Source organism: Haliaeetus albicilla, unplaced genomic scaffold (genome assembly GCF_947461875.1).
Source record: "Haliaeetus albicilla unplaced genomic scaffold, bHalAlb1.1 scaffold_42, whole genome shotgun sequence".
In the NCBI taxonomy this organism is placed as follows: Eukaryota; Metazoa; Chordata; class Aves; order Accipitriformes; family Accipitridae; genus Haliaeetus; species Haliaeetus albicilla.
Window position 1 is genome coordinate 1,521,296 of NW_027212546.1, and position 13,122 is coordinate 1,534,417.

The 13,122-nt window shown below is 52.5% G+C and overlaps 1 protein-coding gene across 2 annotated transcripts; it reads right to left on the reverse strand.

Moving 5' to 3' along the window:
• Nucleotides 1-210: 210 nt before the first annotated feature.
• Nucleotides 211-12,697, reverse strand: LOC138684343 (electroneutral sodium bicarbonate exchanger 1-like). Of its 2 annotated transcripts, XM_069778036.1 has the most exons (21): nucleotides 12,030-12,697; nucleotides 11,164-11,310; nucleotides 10,576-10,711; nucleotides 10,200-10,360; nucleotides 9,082-9,267; nucleotides 8,885-8,973; nucleotides 8,595-8,752; nucleotides 8,129-8,216; nucleotides 7,477-7,623; nucleotides 7,228-7,319; nucleotides 6,719-6,893; nucleotides 6,449-6,582; nucleotides 5,666-5,911; nucleotides 5,456-5,561; nucleotides 4,341-4,502; nucleotides 3,510-3,623; nucleotides 3,010-3,171; nucleotides 2,141-2,392; nucleotides 1,265-1,333; nucleotides 549-722; nucleotides 211-449 (listed from the first exon to the last, which is right to left on the reverse strand). In XM_069778036.1, exons 1-21 carry the CDS (start codon nucleotides 12,316-12,318, stop codon nucleotides 261-263), a joined length of 3,276 nt encoding a protein of 1,091 aa, XP_069634137.1. In that variant the 5' UTR covers nucleotides 12,319-12,697; the 3' UTR covers nucleotides 211-260. The 2 variants fall into 2 exon arrangements, with proteins under 2 accessions (XP_069634137.1, XP_069634138.1); XM_069778037.1 differs by lacking the exon at nucleotides 4,341-4,502.
• Nucleotides 12,698-13,122: the final 425 nt, after the last annotated feature.

The window sequence follows — 13,122 nt, forward strand, 5'->3', positions numbered from 1 at the left end:
TGTTCAAAACACGATTATGAGCAAATCTTGCCAGCAGCAGCAGCAGCAGCATCACCATCTAATAATAATCATCATAGTGATAATGACCTTTGTGAAAAACAACTCGTTTTAAAAATTACACCCGTATTCAACTGTTCAGCTCACTGCTACTTGAGGAAACAAAGGTTACAACGTGGGATCCAGGCTATTGGGATCTATTTCGACTGAGTGCTGATCTTCCCCCAACGTTTCCAGACAAGCTGTAAGAGAAACAGGCAATCTCACAGCCCGACGGAGATGTCCAGCCCCGAGGACCCAGCAAGCCTTACCTCTTCTTCTTCTTCTCCGGCTTCATTTCTGGCATCGTCCAACTTCTTCTTCCTTTCTGGCATAAGGTCATCCAGAAAGCCGAGCTCTCGCTTTGAGAAGCAGAAATCCATCGCTTTCCGGACAAAGACGAGAGCCAAAACCTTCACGAATAAGAGGGAAGATGCGGTGAGCTCAGAGACGATGCCACCTCTCGCTCCAACGCTGCAAACACCCCGCTGCCGAGCGGCGGCAGCTCTTACCATCATGGGAAAGATGATGGCGGCACGGGACACCTTGATGGTCCAGAGCAGGACGAGGCAGGTCAGCTGGATCACCGTGAACAAATGCACCTTTCGCAAGGGCACGTGCCGCAGGTAGATGAAATCCGGCTGGTGTTTCGCCGGCATCCAAAACAGCTTCAAGCGATCAAAGAACTGCAAAATAAAAGGGAAAGGTTGCCACCTTGGGACTGCGGCAAGTTTCTGGCCCTCTCGAGACGTGGAGGCAGTTTGCAGCATCTCGCTTGCCGTCAGAAATCCTGGATCCCACCGCGTTCCTCCTGGGAGCAGCACCCATTTTCCCTTCGCTCCATCTATCAACCGGCTTGCCCCTGAGAGATGCCCACCAAACGGCAACTATTCCATGCCATTCCATTATTAGCATTTCTTGGCCCACTGAATCCCCCAGCGAGGATTTCCACCAGTGGTAGAAACTGCCTTCCCTTTGCACTGAATTCCCCCGCTTTCACGTAACCAAACACTGACCGGCCCTAAACCCTGAAACAGAGAGCGCTGAACTTGCCTGGTCCTCCCAGCCCTATATACCTCCTGTGCCTCCACCAATCTTTTTCTTACACAAAAGAGTTTCATTGCTTGCTCTGCGAGAAGTTCTTCCCATGCCACTGCTTTTTTCCCTGCTGCTACGGAGACAAAATACCAGGGAGCCGACATGCTGCACGCTGTAAAAGAGTCCGTACCTGAATTCCTCTGAGCGACGACACACCCATGTAGAGAAAGACGCCATAAAGCACAGGCATTGGTATAAACTGGGGGGAAAAAGAAAAAAAAAAAAAAAGAATGCAATCGTTTCTTTTTCTATATTGCATTTTCAGTATTACCACCCTCTTCCACAGGCACTGCCTAAAATTGCTTGAAGCTTTCCAGCTTCCATTCGGGGTTAGAGATGGGTCAGATTTTAACCATTAAAGATTTTGTGCGCACGAGTGAGCTAAGGCTCTGCTTTAGGCTGAACTTGGGAGTTACCTCTCCTCAGAATAATCCTATTTTCCAGAAAGGTTGGAGGAAAATAGGCGATTTCACCCGTGCTACCCTATGCCGCATTCTGTGGCGGTAGAAAAACACTTCTGCCTATTCTTGGGGCAACAGGCAAAGGCCACAGGCCTCCTTTTAGCCTAGAGACGAGATTACTTTGTGGGAGGAACGTGCAAGGAAGCCCACGGGGATGACCTCAGTGTGTTTAGCTCCTGGGAACGGCTGCTCCGGGGCGTTTGGGGAGCAAATTGCAGCCAGTAAAGGGCTGCCTGTTTGAAAGAGAGCAGATGTGCTGGTCTGAATATGCTCAACTGTAACCCATAAACATGGGCGGGCCTGAAAGGCACCCGAAAATTCAAGCAGTTGCGTTGCTCGCTCGCCTCGAGCACACCAAACGGGGGCCTGAAGGGCTGCAAAGCCTAACGGAGGCTGGTTCCCACCGTGGGTCAAGCCCCAAGGGTTGGGATCACCTCCTCCTCCTCCGCTCCACAACTAACTACTCAGGCCTGCAGAGGGGGGACTGTTTTTCGGTAACCTCCAACAAGCTCGCGGTTGTTGGGTGGTTTGCATTTTCCTCTCACCTTTAACACGGAAGTGAAGAAGACGGAGCAGCCCATGAGCACAAAGATCAGCAAGCCAGTGACTCTCTGCTCTCGTATCCCCAGAAACTTGGGTTGTTCTCCTGGAGCTGAGCAGTCAGACTCTACTTTGAGGCTATTCACGTGGGTGATGGACAGGACGGTCGCAGCCACAAACCAGGGCAGCCCCATCACAGAGCACACCCCGAGCATCACGGCCACCACAAAAAGGTCCAGGTGGTACCCGCATCCTTTCTGCAGGCAGGAAAACAAGAAACAGAGCATCCCATAGCACAAGAGCAAGGAGAACGTCGCAAGTCAGACTCAAACCCTGCTCGAGCACAAGTCAACTTCTTCAGAATTTAAAACAAGAAATGGAAACGAGTAAGGGTGTATGCAGGCTTTGCACAAGCACCTGGCGTGAAAATCTGGCAGGAGTTCAGACACAAGGGATATGGGGAGCTTGTGCGATACATACTTCTCCAAAAAAAGAACCCCACAACCCAAAACCACCCAACCATTTTTTTCACTCACAAAGAAAATTCTACCACTTGCAAGGAAGGTGTGACTCTGAGTTATCCCTGGCAGCGCATCAAAACAATTCATTCCCCGCACCTGCTGCTGCTGCCATTTTAAAACAAAAACGCGCTTCTGTATTGCTCCAAGATTAATTTGCTCCTCCAAAAGGTTGCTCATCTGAACTGCCCTGTCACTTGCTCCCTGCATCATCGTTAATCCAGGAGAGCATCCTGCCACGCAGCCTGACCTTGTCCCAAACCAATGCCTTCAGAAAGCATCGGGAATAAGAGCTTCTCCCCAGACCTGCAGCCCAGAAGGGGCTGGGGCTGGCGTCATCTCTCACAGGCCCTTACCTTCAGCTTGTGCTCCTTCCTGTTCACAATAACGGCACTGATCTGCTGGTCCATGAATATCAAGATGGTGCAGAGCAGAGCTGGGACGAGCGCAGCCAACACCGTCCACCAAGGGTTGGGTCCTATGGGGTTGATGAACCACCCGCGGTCGTCTCTGGTAGGCTGCAACAAAGCCCACACATCAGCATCGTCTCCCAGCCCAGGCACTCCACTGGCTTTCATTTTCCCCTCCCTCCCTGTGTCAGAGCACCTCCCAGCCCTGGCTTCATGTCCCCCTCTCCCGTGGGCTTCAGCAGTGCCAGTCTCCTCTTTGCAAGCACCTCTAGATACTTCTCCTGTAGGCATCTAGTTTTGGGGCCATCTTCTCCTTTCCAGGAGGAAGCAAGGCACTTGGAGGTGGAAGAGGAGATGGTCACACCACCAGCATCTCCTCCAGACTCAGCCCTGCCCTGCCCCGGCATCACCTTGTGGCACCCCCACCTGCCAAAACACCCCATTACCTTGAACGCATGGGGGACCTGGAGCTTCGGCGATGGGATCCCAACCACAAAGTCAAGGAGCACCATGATGACGATGGTGAGGAAAACAGCAAAGTCGCTCACTGTGGACCGTACCTGGGGCAAGGAACCAGAGGTGAAAGGGGCATGGCAAACAGGGCCGTAACGTGAGATGCAAGAGTTGCAGACATCCACAACATTAAGGCTGGTTAACCAAATCCCACCACCCCTCTGAGCACGTGCAGCCTGATCCCTTGCTTAGATACTGTTGCTGTGTTTGTCCCTGTGAGATCTGGTGTCAGACAATAAAAAAAGCTTAATTAGGCGGACAAGGGTTGGTTTAAGTCAAAACCTAAAAATAATAAAAATAACATTAAAAATAAGAAAACAGATGCCTGCCACTACAGCTACACTCACAGCTACAATGGCAACAAGGCACTGAGGCATCCTTTAGTCCTCAAAAGGAAGCTCCTCATTTGACTCTACTTTCCGCTCGAGCACATAATGCACAGAAGGTAAGGAAAAAAAACCCCAAACCCCAAAACTTTGGGAAACCTGACTTCCTACTACCTGAGGAGGAAAAAAAAAAAATTAAAAAAATCAAACCCCAAAAATGTTCAGTCTGGGGCAGGTCATGAGGCAGGTGGGAAATGCTACGATGATTTTGCACTCATGGAAATGAGTGCGGGACATCCAAGCTCTTGGAGAGCTTGGCCTGCAAAGGCCAACGTTTCCCAGCTTGACCAAGGCGGGGCAAATACTGCTTAGTGCTCCAGGAAAGCCATTTTGGGAAACGAGTGTGGAGATGGACGCTGGCCACCATCTTCTACTTACTCTGGTTGGAAAGTAGTGGCTGGTTTTAAACTTCTTCAAGAAGCTTGACAGGGCAAAGGTGGCGAAGAAGAGGATGCAGCACCAGAGGAACACGTCAGGCGTGTAGGGGCCGTCGCGTCCACAGGCAGGTCCTTGAAACTCCCCACGCAAATACCGACATTCCTGGAGAAACAGAGCGTCAGGACACAAAGGCAGTGCACGTGCGGCAGGGAAACCTCGCATAGCTAGGGGGTTTTGAGGATCTTGGTCCAAGATCCACGACCCTGTAACTGCTCCTGCCAATTATATTTAATTTATTATATGAGCTCCTGCTCATTATATTTAATGAGCAGCAGCAGCAGCTGAACAAGTGACACATCGAACTACAGAGCGGAGAAATGAGATGTGAGGGGACACCATACCACACACCCTCGGCACGTCCTCTGCCTGCCATTTGAGCAATCGTGGCTAGAGAAGACACCAGAGGGAAGAGGAAACACTGGAAACTCTTGGGGATAGAGAGAGAGGGAAGAGGGAAGGAGGGCTAAAGACAACCATGGTAGGAAAGGAGGAGAAGAGACAAATCATCCCGTCCCAGGGGAGGGCTCGCAGAACCTGGCCAAGAGGGCCTGAAGGCCACCATAAGAGCCTGCCGCCCTAGGCCCGGGCTCTGCTTCCAGCAACAACAGCCTGAGAGGCTGCTCAGACATGCAAATTTATGCATGTACCTACAGACAGCACTGAACGAGAAAGCAAGGCCTGGAGTTACTAGGAACCCATTAAGGAGACCAATTACTATCTTTCAAGCATGAACTTAAGTCCTACAACTTCTACAATAATCAAACCACCCACTACTTAACCTTCCTCCCAGTCAGAAATACTGTCCTGCAACAGGCCTGAGGGGGACGCTTGCTACCCACAACGTTGGGGACCAGGTAGACTGGGACAAGGTGGACTCTCCTCCCCAGGACCAAGCGGGTTAAAACCACACGCTAGATTTAAGCAAGGACTTTTCCGAGCAGCACTAGCACAGTTTGAAGCCCATCATTCCCTGAAGGGCTCTGACTTCTGCACCATGCAAATGCCCCTGGACCCCATGGCCGCGGCGCGAGGAAGCAGTGGCTCGGGGCACTTACGGTCACCGTGAGGTTTTCCCAGGCGATGCCAGACACGTTGATCTTGTTGCTCGCCCAGAAACGCAGCGTTTCGTTGCTGGGATGGGTCGGTGCCTCACACTTACAGCTGGCAGGAGAGAAGCCAAGACAGGGGTAAGGGAAAGGCGATGGAGGTGCAGCCCGGAGCTCCTGCCAAGGGGCAGCAGCTTTCTCAGGGGGAAAGAAACCCACTAGTAGCTGGTGAGGAAGTCCAGCTTGCTGTGCATGTGCACAGGGTAGGTGTCTCGCAGGTGACTCAGCTTCTCCAGAGCCTCGTAGATGAAGATGATGCAGATGAGGGAGGCAAAGGCTTCTTCCGTGAAGCGGGTGACGTAGCACACCAAACAGCTGGCGTCGGTGGCCACCAGCACTATGCACAAGAAGGCGGTCCACAGCCCAATGCACGCCCGCAGAGACAGATAGGAGAGCGTGTACTCCCTGGGAAAGCAAAATGAAACAAAGGCTGGAAAGGCCAGCAAGAGGCCCTGAGCCATGCCTGCCTTCGGGGAAAGCGGGGAGCAATTTTGGAGCGTGTCAAGGCTGCGGATGGGAAATGCAGTTTCCACGTACTACTACAGAGAGCCTCGGGGCTGTGGTGCAGGGGGTAGACCCACAGGAGGAGAGGCCAATTATTTAGTTACCACTGTTTAACAAGGATCTTGTGTTGACACCTTGGAGGCTGCTCGAGGTCAGGTCCCTCTTGGGCCAGGTGGTGTTCTCCCACATCACCCTGACGCCCTAACACTGAAACCAGCTGGGTTTGCACCCAGTCACCTGCTGCCAGCAAGCTGGGGCTTAATAATAAACCTTATGGCAACAAGGGTGGTTTATCTCCCACCAAAGCCATCGCAACAAAAGGACTGTCACTAAAATCTAGCAACTACCCCTAAGAAAAAGAAAAGAAAAGCATCTTTTCTCCATCACTGCCCCCTTCTGAAGGCTCTCACAGCACCCAGCTGCGGCAGCCAGCCTTACTTGCAGAACTTGTAGAGGATCTTCTCAAACACGAGGACGGGTCCGGTGCTGCCGAGGATGGTGAGAGGTTGGCCGGCAAAGAGGCAATACACCACGCCGGCCATGGACGCGCCCAGCAGCGACTCCATGGCACTCTGTCCGGGGAAGAGAGGCAGCCGTGAGTAAATAAAGCGTTAGGGAGAAACAAAAACCAAAGCCAATTCACTGCAGCAAGGACTTTGGCCTGAGTTTGATCCTCCCCCATGCCCCCCAACAGAGAGAGGTGCTCACTATGTGGCCATTGGTCGCCTCCCCCAGCAGTCCCCCAAAGGTGATGACAGGGGACATGCAGGCACAGTAGAGGAAGAGGAAGGACGCCAGGCACTGCAGGCTCAGACCATCCCGGAAGTCGCTCCAGAACCACGGGGCTTTCCGCTTCACGTCCAGGCTCAAACCTCCAAAGAGCCTGCAGGAAGGAAAAAGAAGAGAGTCTGTTCTCTTGGAGGAACACGTTGACTTTGCTTTGCTGCAGAAGGGCAATCACAAGCACAGAGTAACTTTCGTGGCTAAAAAGAAGCACCCTCCTTCATCCCAAATCAAGGAAACCTGCATGCAATGGTGATGGCTGGGGCTGAGCCCAGCCGCCCAGATCTCCCCCCTGCCCAGCCCAGGGGACCAAGCTGGCAATGTGGAGCCCCTTCACTGAACCAGCTAACCCCAAAGACCTGCTAGAAGGGAAGGTGCCTGCTCAGATTTGAGAGGCAAACAGAAAAAAAAACCCAAACTGTTAAAGCTCCCACCTTCCCGTCCGCTGCAGTTCAGGGCCACTGTGTTTCTCCAGCGTGCTGTGAGAAGCACTGTCATCAAGAGCTCCTGGCATCTTCCTTTTTTCCTGTTAAAATGGAAGTAAGATAAAGCTATGGACTTGTAACCGCTGGCTTGTTTTGCGTCTGGTCTGGCTCTGTGACTGTGTCAGAGTGGGACCTTGTGAATTTGGGCCCCTGAACAGCATCCCCAGCCGTCCTGCCCGTCCCCCTCGCGCCTCCCACCTGCGAAGGGACGTTTTTCGGGGGCTCCATTCGGATCGATGGATCCCACTCTCCTGGCGGCAAGACCGTGACCTGATCCAGAAACTCGTCGATGCCAGCCACGAGGTCAGCCCCGTTCTTGGCTTTATAGGCAACGTCACGGAAAACCTGCCAATAGAAGACAACCTGGTGAGAGGACAACCCAGCTCGCATGTCCTAACCAGTGCAATAAGCTCTTGGCTAAACGCAAGGCTTTCTCCCCAAAATTTCCTGCTGGAAAGGGCAGGAAATATGCCCCCAAAAGGAAAAATCTGTGCATCGGGGCATTTGTAATCATCTCCCCCACGAGGCCCCCGTCCCCCATGGCACACCATACCCTTCTGCTTAAAGAGCAAGAGAAGTTTTACTGGCCCTGGCAATGCCACCACTGGGGACAGCGTGCTGGGGAACCCGGCGAGAAGGATGAGGTGCAGGATGCACCCCGGGTGGGATTTCAGCCTCCAGGATGTGGGGTGATGCAAAGCTGCGTGTTTGCTTTGGGGTGAGAAAGAGGGCTGGGCTATTTGGAGAGCTGCGGGCAGCTGGGACAGCAAATCCTCTTCCTCACTACTTCAGAGACAGGGAGAGCTGAAGAAAGGCAAAAATGACCCGGAGCTATCTCATCTTGTCGCACCTCATCCGTCATGATAGTGGCCATGGACCTGCCGATCTCATGGTACTGATGGGCTTTTCCTTCTGGTCCAAGCAAAACAAACAGGAACCTGGGCAAGAAAAACAAAATGAGAGAGAGAAGAAGGTGTCCTTGCTCCAAGAGCACCCAAGGAAAGCCCTGGCAGCTCCCAGCCCAGAGCGTGGCTCAAGACGGGACACGTAGGCTCAGCGACGCCGCGATGAATTTGAAATTCTTCAAAACCGACGGCAAATTTAATTTGGGGGCCAACTTTCATTACAATTGGCCAATGGGTTTAAAAGCTACAGCAGGGAATGGAGAAACGAAGGCGAGGAGATGTGGGTGGGGGAAACGTGCTTGCTCCCCCTCCCACTAGCCTTGTTCCCTTGGGACACCAAACTGATGCCTGCAGCTTGATGTTTGGTTGGGTGTCTTTTTTACGGAAAAAATTTGCGCTTCTCATTCGCACCTTGTTGGGATGGGAACTTCCGTCATGCCTGAGAGGAGGACAGCCGGGCTCAGGCGGACAAATGCCACGATGGGCTGGTGAAGGAAATCCAGCTCTCCTACGAGCACGTTGGATGCTTCAGCCCCGGTGGGGATTTTCTTCATGAAGTGCAGCTCCGCCTGGGCACGACAAGCGATTTTCAGGCAATTACCCCAAAAGCAAAGCCCACAGCACTCTGCAGCACACTCTGCAGCCAAGTTTGCAAGAGCAAATCTGGCCCTAAAGGCGTAAGAAAGCTACGAGTGTCTCACCTTGCTTAAATCCATTGCTCCGCTCTCAGGGTTCACCCCATCTTTAGCTTCCGCAGCGGTGGGAGAAGGACAAGGGGTGATTGTTTGGGCTGGTAGGAAAAAGAAAGACACTCAGAAAGATGGACAAGGAGCAACTGGGACGCTTCTCCTTTGCCCGGACAAGTCTAATGGGGCCACAGCCCTGCAGAAACCCTCACCTGGCTTGTAGAGGAGGTGCAGGTCTGACTGCCTCTTGCTCACATCAGCAAACGAGCAGACAGCGGGGAGAAGGGTGGTTGTCTTCTCGTTCTGATGGTGGTGCTTCCTCAAAAGGACTTCTCGAACTCGCGCCCGCGTGTGCTCGTCAAACTCCGTGGACTGTTCTTGCTGGGCCAGGATCATATCTGAGGATGGCAAAGGGAAACAAAGCCATCAGAGCAGAAACCCCAACAAGTCCCGACCCCCAAAGCCCCCAGGGAAGGCTGTGCCACACAGGCTGTACCCTAATGCCGGCTCAGCCTTGCATAGCAAGGCTTTTTAATAATGTTCAGCCTTTGCAGCGAAAACGAGAATTTTCTTTTGCTAAGAAACATCACCCAAGTGCTTATTCATCATTCCGCTAAGATAAATATTTCCCATTCTAAAGAACGCAATTTTCTTGCCCGACCTGGCCTTTCTGACTCTACACGTTTACCCAAATTATAAGCAATCTATAGCACAGACGTTCCCAGAGTTTCCCGTGCTGATCGAGTGCAATTTGCCGAGCCCAGGGAGAAACGTGCTAAGAACGGCTCCGACTTCTCCAGCCCTTGAAAGGGCTGAATGGAGACCTGCCGCCAGTCAAAGATAACTTCTCCAAAGCGGCTTTTGCAATTAACTTCAAGTATCTTCCCCACAGAAATACACTGCTTGGTCATCGCCAGATAAACTCTGCCTTAAAACTCTTAAAAGCTGGATGTTAAGGCAAAAGTAAAAAAAAGAATGCGAGGAAACAGCTTGTAAGAAATAGTTCCTTTAAGGAGGTTCAGCTCTTACGCAGACTCCGTATTTCTAAGAGCAGCCTGCTAAGCCCTGACACACGCTCCTTTTTGGCTGCAGAATATTCTCTAGTGGCTTCTCCAACCCCACAGACTGCTTTCAAAAGGACCCCGTATTGGAATAAAAAAAAGGGTGCGATGTTGCACGCCCAGTCTACATCCAAAAACAGCTCATGAGAAAAACACAGTGGCACTTCTGGAAAAGGACGTGCCATTGGGGCAGGGTTTGATTTGGGAGTGAAGAGCACCGTGGCGAGCTGAGCTCGGCTGTTCCCGGAGGGATGCAGCGCCCACGGTACCTGCAATCTCTTCAATGCTGTTGGCACAAATGTCCAGCAGCACCGACCCCTTGCTGATGCAGCTCCTCAGCTCGGAGAGGCTGTGCAAGGACAGCGTGCCAACGTAGGGCTTGCTCCAGCGCTCGCCGCCGTCTTCCACGTCCTCCTCAAACTTCAGCCACCTGCGGACATCGGGTGCGATCAGCCCCATTGCAAGAAAACAGCCCCAGCTCTGCAACCCCTTTGACAGAGCCACGGGGTGGCAAGAGGACAAGGCTCCTCGTGCCGCCACCTGCAGCTGCAAAAGCTTCGCGTCCTGGAGAGGAGAAAGCAGAGCCCACGGGCGCTGCCGGTGCGGGGACTCCTCTCCCACCGCAGCCAAGCAGCGGGGATTTACCTTGCTGTTTCCTTCCACTCGGCATCTCGGCCCTCTTTTACGCAGATCTCATCCAACTCGGAGAACAAGTGGTGAGGGACGTGCTGCTCGTCCTCCTTGGTCCCGAGAATGAACTGCACCCGCTGGGACGGGGAGCCTGGGGGCAGAAGGCAAAGACCCATCCCGTTACCGCGCCTGAACACAGCTCGTCACGCTCACGTGCAAAGTGGCCATCAGCACCAGTGCAGCCATAAACACTGGGCTGGCCCCTCTCCCCTGCGTCTGTCTGGGCTTGCACAGAGCCGTGGAGAAGGAGAAGCATCTAGTCCACCTCTGCATAAGGATGGGCTGCTTTCCTTCCCCACATTGCCATTTTTAAAGCCAGGATCCCTCTAAGGAAGACGAGCCTAAACCCATTAGGCATTTAACTGCATTAAAAAAAAAAAAAAAAAAAAAAAAAAAAAGTAAAACTTAGGAAAAAGAGGGCGTTGCGCAATAAGGCCACTACTTTCCCTCGGAAGAACAGCAACTCACTCAAACTAGCCACGGGGACCTGCTTGCAGAAGGCCCCAGCGCCCACGCTGCCCCCAGGAGTTTAGCGAATGCCGCGGTGGGACTTACAGTGGTAGCCCTGCTCCGTCGGGGCAGAGTCCTTCTCCCGTTCCCCTTCCCGATGCTTCTGGCTGTGGCGTCGGTGATGCCGGTGGCTCTGCCTAACCAGTGGCATCCGCGCGCCCACGTACAGGGTCCGGTGGCCTGCGAAAAAGCAGCGTTTTTTGCAGCACTCTCGGCATTGCGGCAATGGTTGAGGTGGCCGGTGCCTTGCTAAGCCACGGTTAAATCCCAGGAGCAACGCCAGCTTCCCTTAATGTTATTTTCACTGGACCTCCTTTTTTCCAAGCCTATTTTACTCGAGCTTTGCAACAGCACAGCAACAACAAGTGTTGGCTCCGGGTCATCTAAAAGTGCCCCCAGAGTATCGGACCTCTTCTCAAATTCCAGCTTCGGCTGGACAACACTCAGACTTGCTCATTAAGCAGCAACACAAGCTAATTCTTTTCAAAATCGCTGTACGGCACGAGGCGACAAGAGACGATCAAATCAGTCCCATCGTAATGAACTCCAGGACAAAAAAAGAAAATCACAGCCCCGCGTCTGCAGCCCTGAAATGATTCTCCTGACATGATTCTCCTGACCTCTCCAAGCCAGGAGCAGCCTCTGCGAGAAAAAAAGCCGTGAATTATCGAGCCCCATGGCTACAACTCACACCGTGGCCTCCCGGGGGGCTTCTTCCCTCCGTTTAAAAAGCCGTAATAGTAAAAAACGTGACAATAACTGTGCTGCTTTATTGAGAAGCGCGGCACGTTTTGCTGCACATGATGTGACACCCAACAAGGCACACAGGAGAGACTTTGTGCAATGGGAAAACGCACTGGGCTGGTGGCTCCTCTACCAGGATCTCAGCAGAGACTCACCTTCCAACTCCTCCTTCTCATAGCGAACACTGACAGCGTTGCTCCTTCTTCCCCGGTCAATCACTGCCTCCTCGTCATGTCTCTGTTTAGCAACGACAAGAAGGGAAAAGTTGGGGCTGGGGGTGGAGAGCTCCCTTACGTCCTCCCAGCCATCATCCACCCCTGCGTCCACGCGAGTCCACGAGCCATCACGCCTCTGCGTGCCTCCTCCTCCTTCAGGCACAGCCCTAAAACCACGGACTTGTAGGAGGTTTTTCTTCCCATACGCAAATAAAACAGCCCATAACATCACCTGTACTGTATACCACGAGAGTCTGGACGTATTTAATACAGCAGGAGAGGGATGAGTGTTTCAGACCAAACAAACCCACCTCCTGCTTTGATCTTGAGGTTCCTGTCTAAAAAAGTGATTTCCAAACTGGAAAAAAAAAACCCAACCCACAAAACTGCACTTTTGAGCCCCGGCCGTGCTACCTGTAACTCTTCCAGAAGTGTCATTTTGTAACCCCCGTTGGGGTTCATCCTCACGTCAGTCACTGGGTTTTGGGGACAACTGAACCTCCAGGTCAGTCAGGGGGCCCGATTCCCCAGGGACTGATGGAGTAGCCCTCACGGGAGGAGCTAAGTGGCACCCAGTGTGCACCAACTCCAGAGACACAATAGGGACCATTATGAAATCACAAGCTATGATGCGGATCCAGGCAGCTACTTAAAGCCACGCACCCCTAGACCCTTCCCGCTTGGAAAACTTAGCGCCTGGGGAGAAGCCAGCTCTGCTTTGAGCAAAAACTCTCCAGAACAGAGAAACTTCCTGCATGAGAGGTATCAGGCTCAAAAGTGTGCAGAAGGAAAACCCTTCACAGGCTCGTTCGCCCTCCTGAGAAGCAAAGCCCATTAGCAGCAGCATGTTTTCTCTCTTTTTCTTTCTAACAGTAGAGCTGAAGCTCTAGCATCCTGAGGATAACAGGAGGTACAAATACGGTAGGGAAAAAGAATATCTTACTGGATCAATGGGTAGATTCAGAAAAAAACCCTGCTACACAGTAGTTTATCCTGACTGCTAGCTAGAACCGAGAAGACTGTTTTCTCCACC

Excerpts from the sequence above, each read along its gene's own strand:
- LOC138684343 (XM_069778036.1), bottom strand. The coding sequence starts at position 12,318 with ATGTTATGGGCTGTTTTATTTGCGTATGGGAAGAAAAACCTCCTACAA. Across the intron at positions 6,894-7,227 it reads GAACTGCAGCGGACGGGAAG|GCTCTTTGGAGGTTTGAGCC; the intron begins GTGGGAGCTTTA and ends TCCTTCCTGCAG. Across the intron at positions 3,172-3,509 it reads AGGTCCCCCATGCGTTCAAG|CCTACCAGAGACGACCGCGG; the intron begins GTAATGGGGTGT and ends GCTTTGTTGCAG.